Source organism: Tupaia chinensis, unplaced genomic scaffold (genome assembly GCF_000334495.1).
Source record: "Tupaia chinensis unplaced genomic scaffold, TupChi_1.0 Scaffold000542_1, whole genome shotgun sequence".
Lineage (NCBI taxonomy): Eukaryota > Metazoa > Chordata > Mammalia > Scandentia > Tupaiidae > Tupaia > Tupaia belangeri.
In genome coordinates this window covers 444723-465731 of record NW_006160055.1, presented here as the reverse complement: position 1 = coordinate 465731, position 21009 = coordinate 444723, and the positions used below count along the sequence as shown (strand labels likewise).

The window sequence follows — 21009 nt, the reverse complement described above, 5'->3', positions numbered from 1 at the left end:
CCTTTTCGTCCCTGTGCCAGGGTAGTAGATGCAGCCCCTCCCTGTTTAAGGCCTCCGGGGGTCTCTCTAAGGCCCATAGAAGTCTCGAGTCCAAACTCTTCAGCTTGGCATTCAAGGCCTTTCCCATGCACACCCACCTCTTTTCCAGCTTCTGATCCCGCTCTCCCCTCCCACCCACACTCTACCCACACTGAGCCACCCGACTCCCAGAGTGCACCGCACACTACGGCACCGCTGGGCCTGACTGGCCTCACCCCGCTTCTGTGTCCGCGAACTCCTACTCATCCTTTAGAACCCTGTTCAAAATGTCAAGCTCCTCTTGAGGACTTTCCAGACTGCCCCAGGCAGAACGGGTCAGTCCCTGTTCTAGAACCGGCTGGGCGCTCACGTGTACACGTCGTCTCAGGAGAGGACCAGGACGGGCTCGGTCAGATGACGTGTGCTCGGTGCTCGCCAGAGGGCGGGCGGGGAGAAGAGTGCTTGGGCCAGAGGAAAGGTAGGTGGTTCAAGGATGAAGGCACGTGTGAAAGAGAGCATATGGGCGGCGGGAGGGAAGATGGGCAGCAAGGCAGATGGGCTGAACGGTGAGCAGACAAGTGAGAGCCGAGAGCTCTACTGGATGCAGAACCAAGGTGCCGCACACAGGGCCACGGTCGCCAGACCGAAGGCTGTCAGAAGACTGAGGACCGGGCTAGCTGGGGTAGTGGTTAAGCCAGTGGCTGGATCCCACCTGGCTGACTGCACAGTTCAAGTCCTGGACCCAGTGGCTGGAGAAACACTGGGCACATGTGTGTGTGTGCCCAAAACCTTGAAAGAAGAACAGAGAAGGGATTGTGACACGGCCATCCACCCTGGAGGGGAGCTTTTTCACTTTCACTCTCTCTGTTTCTCTATGGCTTTCTCCAGTGAATGCACATGCCCTATAGCAAAAACACAAAACAAAACAAAAAAATACTGAAGATCACATCCGAGGAGTGAGTCCATGGACCTGCCAGGCCACTCTTGACTGTCTGTTTCAGCTATGGCAGGAGGGACAGGGGGAAATGGAATCTGTGGGGACGGTCAGACATTTCTGAGAAGGGGCTCCAGCATGAATGCCAAGAAGAGCTGGGCAGAGGAAAAGTTTACGCTGAGCCCAGAAGACACCCCTCCAGCCACTCACCGCCAGCCCAGTGGTCACCAGGGTCTTCCCTCCCACTCTCTCCAAACCCCAGGAAGTCCTCTATCAGTGGCCCTAGTCCAACCTGCACACATCCCTATTTGGCCTCCAACCATGCAGAGCTCAGCCCTGCTGTCCCCATCCTGGCTTCCATTCCCACCCCTGCACCCGCCTATTGGTGCCCCCCGGAGCTGCGGAGCTCAGTTCCAGGTAGAGTCCACAGTCGAGGTGAGGCAACCCTTTCCCAGGAAGAATAGCTCTGCCCAGCACAGCAGGCTGCCCCCAGTCATCACCTCCCATTTCATGCTTGACCTCTGTTTGGATCTCTCCTCCTCGTCTGGGGTCTCTCCCAGTCCCATTCATCCATCCAGCCACTGGGCATCTTTATCAAGCATCAGCATACCTTTGCTAAGCACCTGGGACACCATGTTCACCAAAACTTGTCTCTGGCCTGAAGACACTAGCTCATAGACTTACTATGGAGACAAATTTGCAAATACCTATCACCTGAAGTACCCCAAAACTCTCATATCTCTGGCAAAAAAAAAAAAAACACTAAAGCTGGGGTTCTTCTACCTCTTCTTCCCAGGGTAGATTTGGAGACCCAGCTTCCTACTCTGCGGACTAGGGTTATTCAAGCTGGCAGCAGGGCAGGATGGCCAGAGCACCGGGTTGGAGTCTCTGAGGGTGGAGGGGAATTTAGGGAGCAGAGCCAGGACAGTCAGCAAGGAGCCTGTACCTTGACCTGGCTGGGGCTGCCTTTCCTCCCCAGCATTCAGCCCTCTGTAGACGCAGCCACTACTTCCCACTCGCGGGCTGCTGCCCCTCTGGGGCTGCCTTAGCTTGCCTGCCCTTGGCACCAGGCACTCTCCTGATGCCAGGAGCCCTTGGCAAGTTCCTACATCAAAAAGGAGGCAGTGGCTGGCTCCTTGCCCTTCCGGAAAGAGGGGAGGAATAGAGGGTGCGGCCCTGTCCTCATCCTCACACCCTCCTGCCCTCAGAGAGTGGGTAAGGCTGAAAGAAGTGGTGAGATAACCTGCCACCCCAACCCACTCCAGTGCAGGTCTCTAGAGCTACTTCCTCGTGTCCCTCCTGAGCCCCACAGTGAGCAGGGAGTGGGCAGGCAGGATGAGAAGTACTATAAAGGGACATATTAGGGTGCCAGAGGCTCTTCTCTCCTTTCCTGGGAGATCTCTGGTCCCCGTTGTCAAAACAGCCAAAGTATTCCCTCTATAGAACAAAGCCTCTGGTTCTTGAGATGCTCAGTCTTTCAGAGACACCCATCTAATGGAGGCGTGAACATAGCCAACGGAAACCAGAGCACTGACCACCGAACGCATGCACGAAAACGTTCACAGCAGCACTACGCAACAGCCCCAGAAGGAACCAACCCCAGTGTCTGTCAGCAGCAGAATGGATAAAGTAATATTGTATCTTCCTGCGATGGAATCTAGCCAGCAATGAAATGGGGTGACCTGCAACCACATGCCAGGATGTGGATGAAATTCGCAAGGATGACATTGAGCAAAAGTCAGGCACAAGAGCCCTCACACAATGGGCTCCATTTCTGAGAAGTGCCAGTGGCCTTACAAGAAGGCCCTGCCACTGGCAAATCTAAGCTCTTAGAGGGTGAGATAGGGCCAGCCGGTGGCATGGTTGTTAAGGCAGCAGGATCCCACATAGCTGACTGTGCAGTTTGAGTCCCAGAGCTGGAAGTTTGAAAAACACACCAGGCATGTGTATGTGCATACCCAAAATCCCAGGAGGAGAACGGAGAAGGGACAGCAGCATAGCCATCCACTCTGGGGGGATGATTTCTCATCCAGTCGCTCATGTGCAGCCTGTTCTCTCCCCCTGGACTGACAGGCCCCTGAGGGCCAGAGCAGGAGCATCTGCCTTCTGCCCTGTCCCCAGCTCCTAGCTCACCACCACCGCCAGGAGGTGCTCTAAATGTCGAAATCCAGCTGGCTCTGTGGCCTGGTGATTAAGGCACCCTGATCCCACATGGTCGACCACATGGTTCAACTACCAGACCCCGTGGCTTGAGAAACACACCAGGAGTGTGTGCACCTGTGTGTATGTGTGCCCAAAATCCCAAAGAGACGGCGGAGGAGAGATTATGGCACAAGTATTACCCGTGGGGGGGTGCTTCCTCTTCTCCCTCTCGCTCTAGCTCTCTCTGGCAAATGCACATGGCCTCTAGCAAAAAAGAACAAAGCTTAAAACAGTGTCAGATGGATGAATGGCCAGGTCTGCCTGTCTTGCCTCTCTGAAAGGCAAAAATTGCATCTGGGGATAAAATGCTCATCTTCCAGGACCAGGACACCTGCGATGTAGCAAGGGTCTGCCACTTACTCATGTGACCTCAGGCAAATCACTCCTCCCTCCAGGCCTCAGTGTACTCTGTGAAAGATGAGGGGAGGGCAGGTCAGGGCCATGGGTGGGCTTGAAAGAAACTATGACACTGTGCATGTGTGTGTGCATGGGGGCTAAGTGTGGGTGTGTGCATGGGTGGACACACACTTCCCTAGCAAGAGTAGTATTCATAGAATTCGTCAGACTCTCAAAGGGATCTGTGACTTCAAAAGACTCAGAACCAGGGGGACCAGCAGTTAGCGTGATGGCTATGTCGCTGAACTCCCATGTAGCTGACTGCAGATCGAGTCCTGGACCCGGTGGCTTAAACTCACTCTGGGCGCATGTGCGTGCGTGCCCAAGATCCCGAGAGAAGAATGGAGGAAAATGGATTGTGGTGTGGCCATCCTCCCCCCGCCCGGGGGGAGGGGTGATGGAGTGCTTTCTATCTCTCTGTCTCTCTCTGTCTTTCTGGTGAGCGCGCACAAGCCCTATAGCAAAAACCTTTCAAAAAAAAAAAAAGAAAGAAAAAGGAAAAAAAAGAAAAGGAAAAAAAAGACTCAGAACCACTGACCAAGGTCCTTTTCAGTCCTGAGGGGTCTATGATTCTATTTGGTCATGGAAAAGTCATGACTTGTTTTTACATAAAAAATACATCATGACTTTTCCAGTGACCCAACATATATAAGGAAGTAATTCAACCCATTGGAGAGACTTAGATTCAACCTCATAATTTCCATTACTCCCCACTACAGGACCTGGGCCCCTAGAGCTCTTAAACTCCATGGAGCCCTGGGCTGGGAGACTAGCCAACCCCAGGGGCTGGCTTTGGAAGGGAGGAGGCAGAAGCAGCCCAAAGTCTCCTCCCTTCTGCTCCCGCCACCATTCGACAAGCACTCACTTGTCTTGGGATATGTCAGAGAGCAAGGAGGCAGGGCTGGCACCTGGAGATGCCCGCCAGGCCCCTTGGCACCCAGGTCAGAGAAGGTTTGGCGGGAATGCACAGGAGGGATGCCAAGCCCCGCCCTGTGGGCTGTTGTGTGGGACCAGAGGAGGGTTGGGAGCACAGGCCAACTAGGGGATCCAGAGAAGGCCTCCTGAGAGGTGCAGGGTCACAGCCCCAGGCTCTGATAGTTGGAGGCCTGGGAACCAAGGCCAGTCACCCTTCTTGGGAAGTACAGCCGTAAGTTTGGGCCAGAGGAGAGTGGTGCAGGCGTGGGGCCTGGAGGACGAGGTAACCCGCAGTGTGGTCCGAGCAGAGGACAGCTGCCTTGGGGGAGATGAGTGGGCAGCATGGCAGGGGAAGAGGACAGTGTGGCCTGGGCAGGAGAGGGCTGCTGGGGGACCGAGAACAGTGAGGCTGGGCATGGAGCTGGCAACCCAGCCCAGCCTGTGCTCAGGGACAGAAGCTCGGCCTGTGGTGGGAGAGGTGGCAGGTCTGTGGCAGGACTGCAGGTGGGCGTGCCCTGGCTGGCAGCCCAGATGCCTGGGTACTTTCTAAGCCCTGGTTCCTGGGGGAGGGGGGGTGAGAGCCCATGAGATGTTTATCGACCACAAGAACGTGGCATCATGCCTCCTCTGAGGGCCCTGTGATAGGCAGCCCCACTGCTCGCTCCCGAGCCTGAGTTACTGAAGTCCCCTGAGAGCTGCACTGTGAATGGGGGGCCTGGAGGGGAGAGAGAGCCACTGGTCACAGCAACCGGCACCCCCTGCCCCCCGCCAGAACCAGGGCACCCAGGCTGGGATGGAGGTTTTATCTGTGCAGATCAAGTAGACAGTGAGTCACAAGCAAGCTCCAGGCTCTCTCCAGAGGCCGCTCAGAAACCAGCTCATCCAAATGCAGACAGACACTCAGCCCTGTCCCTGTCCCTGCCCCTGTCACTGTCACACTGCTGTGCATACACCCCTCCCCCATCTCTCCTCTCCAGATGACCCACCTGCCTCCATCTCGGCCCCAAGTGCCTGTCCCTGTCCCTGGCCACCTCATCTCAAGTCTGGTTGTGTGGAGGTGGCAAGACAGGCGGATGGGGGGAGTCAAGGAGGTCCAGCCACAGAGGGAGCCCCAAGGACACAGGCTCAGCTCTCAGGATGAAACGAGAAAGTCAAGCAAGCTTGGAGGCAAGTCCGAGGAGTGGGGAGTGAACTAGGAGCCGGGTGGTTTCGGTCCCCAGGAGCTTTAGCAAGCCAGAAGTAGGAGCCATCAGCAAAAATCAGGGTAACCCAGGTCCTCTACACCAACCCGCAAATACCAGGAAATGAACTCAAATTCTCAGACAGAAAACTGGGATTGGAAGAACCTTCTAGCCAAGAAGAATCTGAGATAGAAACAGATAGAGGAGGGAAACTGTGAACCTTGAGGATCAAGCAAAGGCTCTGAGGCAGGGGAGATGCCCTGATGACCTCCAGGGGAACTTGCAGTCTGAGAGGTTGGCCATGTCACCCCTGTCCTCTGGACTCCCTGCCCCTTTGCCAGGACCAAGAAGCAGTGGTCTGGGGTAGCCATTTGACACCTCAAGACCTCCGCCTCCTCCAGGACCCCAAGCCAGGCCCAGGCCTCCATCAGAATCACATCAGCCCAGGCCACAACTACACCCCAACAAGCCTGTCGCTCCTCATGGTTGGTCACCAGGGTGATGGCTGGGGCTAGAGTTTGAGAAGGATGGAGTGTTTGGTTTACTAGTGCCCAGCCCTGTGTCTGGCGTTGTGGAACATAACCACCAGCATGTCATAATCCGTGCCCTGGAGGGACATCCAGTCAAGGAGCCAGGGTGGGGGTGCGGGGGGGTCAGTGGGCGCACATGCACACACACATATACAGCCCAGCACAGTCACACCTGGCCTCACTGGCTGCCCCAAGCAGGGGGCTGGGATGTGGCCACAGGGTAGCGTCTGAGTCACCCCATCTGTGCCTCAGGTGGAGGAGGGTCAGACGCCAGCATAATCCAAACCACAACACAACCAGTAAATCTGAGCCCCCCGGCACAGGGGCAGGTTAGATGAGGCAGGGAGCCTAGAGGGTAGCTACCCAGTCCTGGGTGAGTCCAACCACCTCTCCCCCCCTCCTCCTCCTCTTCCTCCTCCCCCTCCTCTTCGTGGAAACCCACTGCCTGCACCATACCAGGCTGGGTGACTCCCCCGCAGAGTGTCCCCTCCCCCCATGCAGAATAAACCCTGTCTCCCAGCTCAGACCTGCCCCTCGCCTGGTCAGTCTCCCACCTGCAGGCTCCAACAGGTACCTAGAAGAGAGGATGCAGGGGGAGGGTCCAGCTGTCCCCATTATCAGTCCTTGCTCAAATGGGGCCCTCCTGGCTACAGAGCCCTGGTCAAGGTGGACAGCCACAGCTCCCCGAGGACCAGCGCACTGGAAATGAATCCTTCCCCTAGCACCCCGCCCCGCCCCCGTTGGTAGCTACTAAATCCACCTGAGCTATTTGCCCTTCTAAGGAGTCAGTCCCACGTCACCCTTCTCCCAAGGGCACCAGAGACCCAGGTGAGCCGCACCCTAGCCGGCTGCCCCTTCACCTGTCCTGCTCCAGTCCCCACAGTGCTGCTCGCTGCCCAAACGCTGACCTGCGACACTTTCCTGGCTGCCTCCTCACCTGTCTAAGGTGGCCTGGGCTCTGTGGGCCACCCTCTCCAGACTCTTCACCCACCCGCTTCTGCAGCACCCTACCTGAAGCAGTAACCGCCTAGTCTCTGCGCGGGCCGAACCCCCGGGCTCCCAGCACTCCGCCCGCGCCGGGGCCGGGGGACTCCCCGGGGGCTGGGGGCCACAGGGGGGCCCGGGCACGTCGGGAGGGAGCAGCGACCGCCCCGGCCCGGCCCCCGCCGGAGTCCGCGCCTTCTCCGCCCCCGCCGCCAGGAAGCCGGGCAGCGCCGGGCCTGGCAAGGGGCGGCGACAGGAGCGCCCGGACTCAGCCAGTGACAGGAGACCCGAGGGCTCGGGGGACGCGGGGAGGGGTTGCAGCGGGATCCTGGGGACAGGGGCCGCGGACAGGCCGAGCTGGGAGCGCTAGAGAGAGCGACGGGTGACGAAGAGGCAGGGGCAGGTAAGGGAAAAAACTGAGACTAAGAGTCAAAGACACGGGGACAGGTGGGGACAGGCAGGGAGTCAGGACAGAAGCTCGGAATCGCTGCACGCCAGTGTTTACATGCGCTTCCTGGGGGTGTGAAAACGGCAGTTCTCAAGTGTCCCTGCTCTCCTGCTCTCTGTCCCCAGCCTGGAAAAAAAAAAAAAAAAAACGAGAGCCTAAAAGACCCCAACCTCAGGGAAGCAGTGCACAGCCGCCTGGGAGGGCCACAGCTCACCTGGGCAACCCACCTGACCCATTGCCCGACCCGGCATCTCATAGGTGGTTTCACTTAAACCCTCTTAGGGGTGAGTGTCAGGACTGGGAGGTTGGCACTGGTGCCTCATCGGAACCCCTAAGCAGACGGTGAAGAGGAGAAGGGAGATACACGATGGGACCTCATTCTCCCGTCCCTACCTGCGCTACCCTGGAATCTGGTGACAGTAAAGAGACAAGCACAGGAGGTAGCAGGTGGGACAACAACGCAGCCTGTGTGCGCCACCTGGTGGTAGGAGAGGAGAAAGACAAGAGCAAGGGAAAAGGTGAAAGCAACTGTAGCAACCTGCAATGGCCTCTCCACGGTGTGCATTTGGCCAACAAGTGACCCTACCCCAGGTCTTCCTGGGGGAACCATCCCCATCTCACCCTTCTGCCCCTTGATCCTGTCTCTGTCACTTCTCTCCAGCAGGAGGCAGGACCTTCTGCTCCTCCCCCTCTGAGTCACCTTTCCCACTCCAGGGTGCTGGGTCTGGCCTGAGTCACTCCCCAGGCGCACACTCTGGAAAATGCTGTTCAGAGCCCACAGTCCCTAAGGACCCACACAGGCTGCAAAGCCCTGCTCTCCATGCCCCAGCCAGCCAGGCCGGTGAGTAGAGGGAGATGCCCAAGCTCTAGGGTGGCTGGAAAGGGAGCGATGCGGAGAGAGGGGCAGAGGATCCCCAGATGGGACAAGGGAGAGGAGCCAGAGCATCTAGTTGTTTGTAGATTTCGTAGAAGATCTAGATTGGGAGGGCTGCAGAGACCCTCAGGTCCACCCCTCGGTCTACAGATGGGGAAACTGAAGCGCAAGGAAGGCGAATAACTTCCCCAAGGTCACACAGTGAGTGAGTGGCCATGGATGGAGACCCAGGTCTCTTGATCCCTAAGCCTGTGCTTCTTGTACCCCACCCCCACCCACCCTCCTCAGTTACCTCCTTTCTTACTCCCCTGCACTCCACCACGTCCCAGATTTATGCCTCCCACCCCAGACTCAACCACTGCCTGGGAGGCAGGACTCCCGGGTTTTCCACCCCATGCCTGCTCTTGACTCCAGGATCTCAGAATAAGCCCACCAGCCCTCAGGGCCACAGTGTGCCTCTCTGAGCACAGAACTCGCTGGAAGAACAGGCCAAGAATCCGCTGGGAGAGAGCAGCGGGGTTAAAGCCAGGCAGTCTCCCACATGAAGGGGCACTGGCCTGGGCCCAGCCCCAGGGCTGGCCTTCTCTTCTGCCTCCCTCTCCTCAACAAATGCACATTTTCCACTCACTGGGTCCAGGAAAGGATGAATGTGTCTCCAGGACAGTGACTGCTCTGGCGAGGCTGAGGGCTACCGGTGGGGAAGGGAGTGGTGTTCTCTCAACCCAGCGTCCCTGTGGCGTGAGCATTCATGGGCCACTCATGGCAAGCTGGGGTCGAGAACATGGCCTGTGTGGACATGCAGAGACCTGGATTCAAATTCTGGCCTCACCACTACGGCTTTGACTTTGGATAGAAGTTTACATTCTCAGGGCCAGCAAGGAGTGGAGTGGTTAAGGCGCTGGATCCTACATGACTGACTGTGTGGTTTGAGTCCCACCAGAGGCTTGAGAAACACACCAGGCATGCAAGTGTGTGTGCCCACAATCCTGACAGGAGAATGTACAAGAAGGAATTGTAGCATGACCAACCCCCCAGGGGGGCGATTTCTCACTTTTTCTCTGTCTCTCTCTCTGTCTCTCTCTCTCTCTCTCTGCTGTGAGTGCATGGGACCTATAACAACAAAACAAAAAGCAGCAAAACGTTTTACCCAACTACTTAACTCACTGTGTGACCCTAAATAAGTCACATTCCCTCTCTAGGCTCAAATTCTTCCTCTGTATAAGGAGGGAAACAGACAGCTCAGCCCAGAGGGATCCTTCCTAGGCATATCTTCCAAGTCACAAGGGATCGCATCATTTCTAAGTACCCATGGCAGAAGAGAGGGCTGTCCTCAAGGTCACCAAGGACCTGAAAGGTGAGTGTATTCCGAGAGATTTTCTGGGACTGAACTGCAAGAAAAGTGAAGGGTCTTGGGAGCCTCTCGGTCCGAGCCCTTGCTACCTAACGTCTGATTTCCACCATCCATCCTGCAGCTGCCGTCTCCACCATCCTCCAGGGCTACGGGGACGGACTGGGACCAGTGACCGATGCCAGTGCTGAGCTGCACAGACTCTGTGGCTGCCTGGAGTGGCTGCTACAGGTGGGACCGCCCTCTCCTTTCCCAGGCCCCTCCCCAGGCATAGATAACCCGGAGGGCTCCCCCCAGATACTGAGAGAAGGGCCACCGCCCCCATTTCTTACTGTGCTGACAGCTAAACTCACTTTTGGAGGGGGTCCTTGCAGGTAGGGCAGACTGGGGTGAAATGGGAGCAGGGATTCGGCTTCCAAGACGTGGGTGTCCCCTTCCTTCTTGCTGCCAGTTAGAGCCCCACCGTACCTACCCCTAGCTAAGCCCGCTATCTGCTGACTTTAATCCTGACTGTAACCCCCTGAGGTGCCTGATGGTCTTCCCCCACGCATGCAAACTTCCTCCTTGTCTGATTCATCTCCAGCCAGTGTGCCACTCATCTGCCGCCCTCCAGCTATCCCAGCCTCAGTGACATGCCCAGCGCACACCAGGCTCACTCCTGCCTCAGGGCCTTTGCGTTTACTAGTCCTTCCGCCTGGAATGCCATTCCCCCAGAAAGTCGCATGGCACACTTGCTCATTTCTTTCTGATCTAAAGGCCTTCTCTGGCTACCTAACCTCAAACTTCAATATGTGCAACACACACACACGCACTCACCACACTTTCTATTCTTCTCCCTGCTTCATTTTTTCTCCCTAGTAGCCATCATTATCTAATATGCTATCTGTTTTTCTTAGTTGATCTGTTCATTGTCTATCTCCCCTACCAAGGTATAAGCTCCATGAAGTCAGTTTGTTCATTGCTACACTCTCAGGGCTTAGGACAGGGCTGGGCACATAGTAGGTGCTCAGTAAGTATTTCTGAATGAATGCATGAGAGCACTGAGGCTCAGAGGGATCAAGCAGCTTGCTCCCAGTCACACAGCCAGTATAGGTAGAGGTAGGACTAGAAGCCAGGTCTGTCTGCAGGAGCCCTTTCCTCTACCACGTGTCCACTCAGCGTGCTGGAATGCAAGGCAGGTTCTGAAAAGATGCATTTCAACACTTCCCTTTCCTTCTTCTTGGTCCCAGTTTGACCAGAAAGAGCAGAAGAGCTTCCTGGGGCCCCGGAAGGATTACTGGGACTTCCTCTGCACTGCCCTGCGGCGACAGCGGGGAGACACAGAGCCGGACCGCTTTGTCCACTCTCAAGACAAGGTATCCAGGGCCAGGCAGAGGGAAAGTTGACCTCATGAGCATGATGGGGCCCTGCCAGCAGGCCAGTGACAGGAATGGCTGGTAGTGGGGGGACACAGCCCTGCCTGGGGCCCACTCCTGCCCATCCTTGCTCCCTGAACATAGACCCCTCACCTGGTCATCGTCCATCATCCCTGCATAGCCCATCCCCCATCAGCTCCTTTCCCTCCATGTCCTGCCAGCCCTCTCCACACCAACGGCTGGCTCCCGTCTCTGTCTCTGTGCACACTGAGCTCCCTCTGTCCCAATACCACCCCTCTCCTGTTCCCCCTGTGCATTCTGCAGTTGAAGACCCCCCTGGGAAAAGGTCGTGCCTTCATCCGCTTCTGCCTTGCCCGAGGACAGCTGGCCGAGTCCCTGCAGCTCTGCCTCCTGAGCCCAGAGCTGACCAGGTGGGGCTTCGGGGACATCCGCCCATGCATACCAACTGAGCTGCAGTCCCCCCATGAAGGAGCCCTCGTGTGCCCCCAGATGAAAGGTTTAAGGTCAAGGACAACCAAAATGAGTCATGAAGGAAAAGTCAAGGAAGAAAGTGCAAGAGGAGGTTAGAACCAGCAGTCCTGGGGCCAGGAGATAGCATAGCAGTTACATCACTGGACTCCTACATGGCCAATTGCAGTTCGAGTCCTGGACTTGGTGGCTTGAGATTCATGCCAGGCATATGTGTGTGCATGTCCAAGATCCTGAAAGGAGAATAGAAGAGAAGAGATTGAGGCATAGCCACTTCCCTTGGGGGGTGATTTCTCACTTTCCCTCTCGCTATCTCTGTCTCTCTCCCTGGTGAGAACATGCACCTTTCAGCTCTGAGAACAGGGCCTGTCACATAGCAAGCACTCAGTAAGTATTTATGAATGAATGAATGAGAACACTGAGACTCTACTCTTTTTTTTTCCAAGGTTTTTGCTATAGGGCATGTGTGCTTGCCAGAAAGACAGAGAGAGACAGAGAGACAGAAGGTGATAAATCACCCCTCAAGAGGGGATGACCACACTGCAGTCTCTTCTCCTCCATTCTCCTCTCAGGATCTTGGGCACACACGCACATGCACCCAGCATGAGTTTAAGCCACCAGGTTCAGGACTCAAACTGCTATCGACTACATGGGAGTTCAGCGACGTAGCCATGACACCATCTGCTGGTCCTGTGGCTCTACTCTTACTGGTTGTGTGACTTGGGTGTCCTGCTCCCAAAGGGCCCCAACTCTGCCTGGGAAACTGTCCCATTATGGTGTACAGTGGAGGCTGATTCTCTGAGGTCAGCGGTGGCAATAGCACCAGGTCAAAGGCCAATGGTGCTGGCCGCTGTTAACACAGGGAGTGGTATGGCCCCCGGAGCCCTCTGCTGTGCCCTGAACTCCAGGAAGACATCCTGGACTCACTCTACGCTCTCAATGGAGTGGCCTTCGACTTGGACCTGCAGCGGGCAGACCTGGATGGGGCCTGGCCCATGTTCTCAGAGTGAGTGTGTGCAGCATGGAGGGAAACTTCTTTCCAACCCCTGCTCCCATGACCCACATATCTCAAGTAAGCTCTGAGTGTCAGTCTCCAGCCCTGTCACTTCTTCCCTTCTTCTTACCCCTTGCCCCTTGACCCTCCACTTCCTGAACCTTCTGTCTTCCCAGTGGGTCCTCATGCTGTCTCATGGTGCTGTCTGGATTACATACTCACTGGAGATTGGATGGGTGGTTGGGGGTGGAGGACTGAACAATGAATGAGGTGGGGTGTCGGGATGGAAGGTATGGATGAGTGGAAGGTGGGAAGCCCGAATGGATGAAGGAGGGGATACAGAGGGTAGAGGTTGGGAAGGTGGGAAGGTGGTGGGATGAAAGGGTGACGGAAAATATGGGGTATCCTGTATCTGGGGACTAAGCCCACTGCTGGAAAAAGGCCCAGGGTCCCCCTGCCTCTTTCACTTCCAGATCACGCTGTCCCAATTCCAGCTGGACCCAGGGAAGAAGACCCAGAAAAAACAAAGACTCCTCAAAAGAGGTGCCTCTGCCCTCCTTCACTCTGAGCTGCCTCTTCCCCATCTCATTGAGCGGTAACTGGGCTTGGCCCTCTGAACGTACAGAGAGCCCTGACCCAACTGGCTGGGTAGATGGAGGCCAGCGTGTGGACCTGGGGACAGGAGAGCCACAGAGAGGAGCCATAATCCTAGTGGGATGGGGATGTGGGGGAAAGGGAACACCAGCTCCATCTGCAGGAGCCACTGGGGTCCAGGGGAGGAGGAGGCGCTAGCAAGGGTGACTGAAGTGGGCTGGAAACAGACAAGGGAGACGACCTCTGCTGACCCCTGCACCGGACAATTTGCACATGCCTAGTTCGGTTCAGGGAGTGACTGCAGAACCTGACTGCCTGGCTCGAACCCCAGCTCCACCTCTGACTAACCATGGTCCTTGGGCTGATGACTCGGCCTCCCTCGTAGGGCGATTGCGAGGATGAACTGAGAAAACCCATGCGCTGCCCAGAGCGCGGCTCCTGGCTCTGCCGTATGCTCACTGTGTAGCAGCCGTGGTTCTCATCGCCGGGTGCTCATCCCTCCACACGCACGCCTTGCACCCCCACCAGTTCCCAGCTTCTGTTCCAGCAGACAAACTTTAAGGAACACCTGGCAGTGCATGTCAAGTGTAGTGACACACGTGGATAGAGAGGCATGGTGGCACAGAGAAGGCTCCCTGGGGGAGGTCCTCTTAGCTGGTGTCAATCTATTTGAGTTTCATCCCCACCCTACGAACCAAGTAGTAGTATCCCCATTTTACAGATGAGAAAACCAAACCACAAAGTCAGGTTCAGGAGGGAGGAGTAAAGGAATGGGGCAGAGGAACTTAGGGGGGACCAGATCAATGCAGAAGCCGCTTGAGAAGGAGGGAGAAGGAGCAGGCCAGAGGGGAGGAAGGAAAGGGCTTTGAGACACGCTGCTGTCCTCTCACCGCATCAAAGCCTGGGTCTTGCAGCACCTGGGGAGTTGCTGAAATCCAGATTTCTGGTTCACTAAAACAAAATTTCTAGTGGGAAGGTCCAGGAATCCACATTTTTACCAGGAGTGAACCGTGGCCTCTCCCAGACACCAGGTCAGTGAATTGGTGCTGAGAGGACTGACAGCCTTGGGGACTTCCGTGCAGATCTCGGCTGCATTTGGAGCCCCCAGAGGAGTTCAGCTGGAGGAGCCACACACTAGCCAAGCCGGCTGTCTGCAAGACGCACCCAGGGAGGACTGGGGGACTGGATTCTCTGGGTCCCAGCAACACAGCCATCCTCCCCAGTTTGGGGGAACAAAGAGTGACAATTCCAGGAGTTTAGAGTCCCTGCAGAGCATGTGGAAACCAGGGGTTGAGGGGCATAAGCTAGACCAGGAGGAGGGAGCCCCGAGGACTGAGCTTTTCCGAGAATCCTCAGCACCTAGAACCCCGAGGCAGGGAGAGAGGGCTAAGGGGGCTCAAAAGGAGGGGACAGGAACAGAGACTGAGTGCATAGGGCCCCTGCTGGGTTCAAAGGGTCAGAGAACAACAGAGGATGCTCATGGCCAGAGGCTACCCTCCCAGCCTCCAACCCCAGAGAAAAGTTAGAAGAAGCAACGTCAGGGAGGGGGCGGGAGTGGGAGGAGCCTAACGGTCTGGAGGAGTCCTGGGTCTGGGACAGCGCCACTGCTGAGAAGCCAGAAGAGCAAGCAGGTGTGACCTGTATGGCCAGGAAAGAGGAGCAAGCAGAGGTGCCCCTGCAGGACATGGTCAAGGTAAGACCAGTTGAACCTCGTCCCCATGTAGTCTCCCCTCTCTAACCTGGTCCACAGACAAGGCTCTCCAGTAGTAGCCCAGGGGCCATTCCAGCCCACAGACCAAGTTCTTTTGGTGAGCACAGAATTACTATTTGGGGATGCCTTCTGAAAGCCATGCATTCTCCAGCTGACCAAAGTCCCCACCTCTCGCTACATCCGACCCACTTTATTCTTCAGTATTGCCTGCCTAGCCCCTGGAGGCATCTGAGTTTAAGGTCCCTTCCCAACAGTATTTTTAGGGCAGACCCCACCTCATTGCACTAGTTCATGCTTCCCTGGAGGTTGCCCAAGATTATTACCAAGCCTCTGTTCATCCTCTCCCCCCAGCCAGAGTCTTCCTGACCCCTACGCTCTGAAATTCCACCCTTCAGTGCATGAGGAAATGGTGTCCCCAGGCTTCCCTGGGCCAGGGCCTAGGACAGAACCAGACATCCCAGTTCCCAACACTGTCTCCAGTCCTGCCCTTCACCCAAGGGCATGGCCTGGAGTCCCTGGGGAGGTTTGCAGGTCAACCCCAGGCTGGGGTCTTAGCCTTCTCCCTCAGCTTCCCCTTCTTTTCTTTCCACCCTCAAGAGCCTCCAACGGAGGCTCCAGACGGCAAAAGAGCAGGCCCAGCACCAGGCGCAGCTGCTGGAGGAGCAGGAGGTGCAGCTGCAGACACTCAGGGGGCAGCTCAGCAGGTAACCTTGGCAACCACCAGCTCAGGCTCCTGGCCCTGCTCAGTTTCGGTCAAGCCAGCCAGGTCTTCGTCTTTGTCTGTCTCTTTCATTCTTTTGGATGAGGAAACTGAGGCTCAAAGATGTTACACAACTCACCCAAGGTCAAGTTAGCACAGAATGGAGAGTCAAATCCTCCAGAACCAATGGGCTTCAACACTACCCTTTGGCCAATACTTCAAGTGCCTATATTTCAGTCTCTGCACCCTCAGCATCTCTCCATTAAGCATCTTTGTCTTTACTCTCATCACAGTGACCTCGAGAGCCCAGGGCACACTGTCTCTACCCTCCCCCCTCAGTCTCTCAGAGTCTCATTTCTTTTTTATAATTTATTTTTTAAAATATCTCTGGAACCAGCAGATGGCATAATGGTTACATCACTGGACTCCCATGTAGTCAACCATGGTTCAAGTCCTAGACCTGGCAGCTTGAAACTCATGCCAGGCACATGTGCATGCATGCCCAAAATCCCAAGAAGAGAATGGAGAAGAAGGGATTGCAGGTGGCCATCCCCCCGGCAGGTGATTCCTTCCTTTCTGTTTCCCTGTCTCTGTTTGTCTTTGCAGACAGCACAGGTGCCCTATAGCAAAAATCTCTAAAAATCTCTAAAAACAAAAACAAAAACCTTCCCCTGGGCTGGCCAGTGGTGTGGCAGATAGAGTGGCTGGATCCGACATGGCTGACTATGTGGTTTGAGTCCTGGACCCAGCAGTTTGGAGGATGCGTCAGGCACATATACATGCATGCATGCCCGAAATCCCAAAAGGAGAAATGGAAGAGAGGGGATTGCAGCATAGCGCTGCCTCAGCGGGGGGGGGGGGGGGGGGGGCATTTTCTCGCTTTCCTTCTCTCTCGCACACACATGCATGCATGCTCAGACTCTCTCCAGAGAGCACATGTACTCTCTAGCAAATTTAAAAAAAAAAAAAAAAAAAAAAAGGCCTCTGCCTTGCAAAGACCTTCCTTGGCTTGACTCAATTTCTTTGTGTCTCTCTCTCTCTTGGTCTCCTCCTGACCTGATCTGCCGCCTGCCCCATCTCCCTCTTCCATGTGGCCAATACCTGCCCCTGGCCAGGAGGCAACAGTCTGACCCCTGAGCAGAGTCTGAATAGCTGTGATTCAGACTGAATCATTGGGAAATCTACTGAGTGTCTGCTTAGCAGGGTGAGAGGCCTGGGAGCCCAGAAACCAACCCGAAAAGGCCCCGGGGAGCTCCTCCCAACACACACGCAGCAGAGCCTGCCTGTGTGGTCAGCAGATTCCAATGATTCGGTGTCAGTGTGAACTGAAGGTCCTTGTCCACTCAGCCACCTTCTGTGGGATCAAGATAAGCTGGAGGGAGCAGCTGGAAGGCTGCAGGGAAACTGCCCAGCCCCAGGATGCTCACTGTCATCCTGCCACCTGTCCTTTAGGCATCCAGTCACACCCACACTGTGCATGCCCACTCTGAGCCTGGCCTGGTCGGTAGACAGAAATTCTCTCGTGGACCAAAGAGACAGAATTCCTGCTTCGTGGAGCCTGCATTCTAGTGAGGGAGGCAGTTGAGAAATACAATAAGTGAGTGAAATGCATAGAATGTCAGACAGGATAAGTTCTCAGAGAAAGAATAAGGCAGGCTGGGGCAATGGGACATGTTAGAGGTGATACTTTAAGATAGCATGGCCAGGGAAGTCCTCCCTGGAAAGGTGGCATTTGAGTAAAGACCCAAAGAAAGTGAAGAGCGAGTCCTTGGATAAATGGTAGAAGAATGTCGCAGACAGAGGGCACAGCAAGAGCAAAGGTCCTGAGATGGGCCTGGGTGTGGCAGTTTCTGGGAATCCCAGGGACGCCATTCTGGCCACTGGAGTGAAGCGAAGAGGCTAGGAAAGGCAGGTAGGCACAGGAGGGGGGGGTGGGGGGGGGGGGGGGGTTTGCATGGAGAGCCCAGCAGGTCATCGAAAGGACCTTGGCTTTGACTCAGAATCACATGGGAGCCATTGAGAATCCTGAGCAGAGGAGGGGTGTGACCTGACTTTTAATGTTAACCGCCAGCAGGTGGCATGGAGGTTAAGGAGACTGGATCTTACATGACCGGCTTCATAGTTCAAGTCCCAGACGGGGCAACTTAAAAAACATACCAAGCATGGGTGCGTGTGTGTCCAAAATCCTGAGGGGAGAGTGGAGGAGAAGAAATTGCGACATAGTATCCTCCCTGAGGGGTGCTTTCTCACTTTTGCGCTCTCTCTTTCTCTCTCTCTCTCTATCTCTCTCTCTCTCTCTCTCTCGTAAGCATACATGACCTATGGCAAGTCAAAACGTGTGTGTGTGTATACTTGTGTTTATGTATAGGTATGTTTATATGCTTTTTAAAATTTTTAGCAAGTCAATGGTATTTAGTATATCCAGAATTGTGCATTCATCACCACGATCAGCTTTTTTGTATTATTTATTATTTGTATACATTCGGTCATTTTTCCTCATTTCATTTGTAAAGAGATTTTACCCAACATGATATATGCCACACAGCAGATCAAGTTATTATTTTATTCATGATAGAGAGTGCTCATGTGCTTATGCACACAAGACAGAAAGAGACTCTAGACAGGTCTCACTGTGCCACGATCCCCTTTCTCCAGCCTTTCAGTTTGTCTGGATCTTAGGCTCGCCGCCATACCTGGTGTGTTTCCAAGCCAGCCAGGAGATCCAAACCCGTAGTCAGCCATGGGGACTTCAGCTCTGTAGTTTAGTTCCCTACCACTGCACCACCAGGCTGGGCCACCACAAGCAATCTTAGAAAATTTGCATCATCCCAAAGAGAAAGTTTGTATCCATTAGCAGACACTCCCCAGTTCCTTCTCAACCTTCTCAGCCCGAGGCAGAGGCAACCACCTTCCGTCCCTATAGCTCTGTCTATTTTGGACTAACATGTATAAAAAGGCCCCTTGCAGCTAGACTGTGCGCAAGCAAAGGTGGACCAGGGAGACCAGTGAGGAGCCCCAGCTGCCCTGCAGGGGAGGGTGAAGGGGCCTCCGACAGCCTGGTGGCAATGGCACGGGAGAAGCTGCTCAATTCTGGATAAATTTTGAAATGGAACTTTTTGGAACAATGGCTATAGGGTCCAAGAGAAAGACAGACATCAAGAATGACACCAGGTTCATTTGTTTGTTTGTTTTTCTCTTTGGTTTTGGAGGTTTTTGCATTAGGGGGCAAAAACTCTCTCTCATGGGCTTGCCAGAGAGAGAGTCAGTGAAAGAGAAAGTGAGCAATCACCTCCCAGGGCAATGGCCACGCTGAAATCTCTTCTCCGTTCTCCTCCTGGGATCTTGGCCACACACACGCATGAGCCCAGCGTGAGTTTCAAGTCACCGGGTCCTGGACTCCAACTGTGGTCAGACATGTGGGAGTCCAGCGACATAATTATTCTAGGTACTACAGGAGGCCAGGGCAGGGTTTGGAGCAGGGAGGTCTTGGTCTGACTTAGGTTGGTTGTTTGTTTGTTTGGTGTATTTTTGTTGTTGTTTTAATTGCTGTAGAGCACCTGTACTCATTAGAGAGCGACACCCCCAGGGGGAATAGTGATACCACAATCCCTTCTCCATTACTTTCTTGGGATTTTGAGCAAGCACGCACACACACACACACACACACACACACACACACACACACGCCAGGTGTTTTTTTCAAGCTGCTGGGTCCAGGACTCCAACCACTCATTTGGCCACAAGAAGTCCAGATGCCTTAACCTCCATGACACTGGCTAGCCCTGACTTAGGTTTTTAAAAGGCTCTGTGGTGTGGAGAATACAGTGGGGGTGGGCATAGCAGAAGCCCGCAGTGCAGAGCCTGGGCTGGACTCCATGGTGAGCCACAACAGGCCCCAGAGCCAACCAGCAGGGACCGTGAAAACGGCCTTGGAGCTGAGATACGGGTGCGCCAATGCCCACTTCGCAGCTTTCTGGCTGGGATCCTGGAAACAGTGGCCTCCCCTCTCTGGCCTCAGATCGTCCAGCTCCATTGGTCTGTAGGGCCATCTTTCCAACCAGCTGGGTCTCCTCTGCCCTTTGGGGAAGCCCTTGCAGCAAAGGAGATTAGGACAGATAGAAGCCAAAAGGCCCTTGGGGTAGGGAAGCAAGTAGATGTCCCCACCCCCCAAGATGGCAGTGTGAGCTTCTTTGAGGCCCACCAAGGGCTGTAAGTCTCCTTCCCTCTATCCTTCCTGCTGCACACGTGGGCTGGTGCCAGGAATCACCAGTGACCTGGGCCCTGTGTGGATGAGAGAGTAGAGAGACAACAGGAGCTTAGAGCTAGACAGACCTGCATTCAGACTTCTGCTCCTTCCACCTGTCGAGCTCAGTGACCCTGGGCAAGTGTCATTCCCTCTCTGAAGCTCTACTTTTGTCTCCTCTCAAAGGAGGATCATATTACCTGCCTCATACATTATGAAAATTAAATGAAACAAGGCTAAAAAACACAAAGCCTGGTCATTGGCATGTAGGAGGTGCTCAATAAATTTTACTTCCTTCCATGCACCTTCCTGTGCTAGGAGTGTCTGTCACCCTTGCCTAAAACACTTGCTTGGGTGGCTTCCCATTATACTCCTTGCAGGGCCATTGAGGGACCGATTAGGCCCTGCCACCACCTCCCCGCTTCCTCTCCTGCCATCACCACCCCTACTGTCCTTCTTCAGTCTTCTTTCAGTTTCTCAGACAAGCCCAGCTCTCTCCAACTTGAAGACCTTTGCATGTACCTGTCCCTGGCTCTCCTGGCTGATGTCTCATCTTTTGGTCTGCCTAAATGTCACCTCTCTGAGAAGCCTTCCCTGCTCTAGTCTCTCTCTGAGTTTCTCGTTTCTTGTGATCATGACACTAAACTCGATTACTTTTTGGTTCATCACTTGTTTTGACCACTGCCCCAAACATGCTATCAGCTCCACAGGAGCAGTAGCCAGTCCTCTGTCCTGGTACTCAAAATAGCCATTGGCACACAGTAGGTGCTTAATAAGCATTCCCTCCCACCCAAAGAGACTACCCCCGACCGCAGTAGTAGCAGAGAGACCCAGGATCACCAGACTGAGTGAGCTGACTCGCGAAATATCAACAGCTGAGAAATGAGAAGGCTGGAGACTGCAGTATTCATTAAAAGCCAAAGTGTGTTTGGGACCAGCAGTTGGCATAATGGCTATGTCACTGGACTCCCATGTAGTTGACCATGGTTTGAGTGCCAGACCTGGTGTTTTAAACTCACGCCAGGCACATGTGCGTGTGTGCCCAAGATCCCAAGAGGAGAATGGAGGGCAAGAGACTGCAGTGTGGCCCTCC

The 21009-nt window shown here is 54.9% G+C and overlaps 2 protein-coding genes across 2 annotated transcripts in view; one reads left to right on the top strand and one right to left on the bottom strand.

Moving 5' to 3' along the window:
* The window catches only part of LOC102485220 (ras association domain-containing protein 5-like), a 155234-nt gene extending 147390 nt beyond the window's left edge, over positions 1–7844 (bottom strand). The window contains exons 1-2 of the mRNA XM_006157467.1: positions 7836–7844; positions 7188–7526 (exon numbers count right to left, since the gene is read on the bottom strand). Coding sequence (XP_006157529.1) covers positions 7188–7526; positions 7836–7844 — 348 coding nt within the window. The remainder of the gene's footprint in view (positions 1–7187; positions 7527–7835) is intronic.
* A 510-nt stretch (positions 7845–8354) lies between these two features.
* Positions 8355–21009, top strand: part of RUFY4 (RUN and FYVE domain containing 4) — a 24129-nt gene continuing 11474 nt past the window's right edge. The window contains 10 exon segments of the mRNA XM_006157443.3: positions 8355–8449; positions 9682–9836; positions 9955–10061; positions 11060–11185; positions 11510–11616; positions 12537–12680; positions 13142–13211; positions 14345–14819; positions 14822–14955; positions 15571–15677. Coding sequence (XP_006157505.1) covers positions 9791–9836; positions 9955–10061; positions 11060–11185; positions 11510–11616; positions 12537–12680; positions 13142–13211; positions 14345–14819; positions 14822–14955; positions 15571–15677 — 1316 coding nt within the window. The 5' untranslated portion in view covers positions 8355–8449; positions 9682–9790.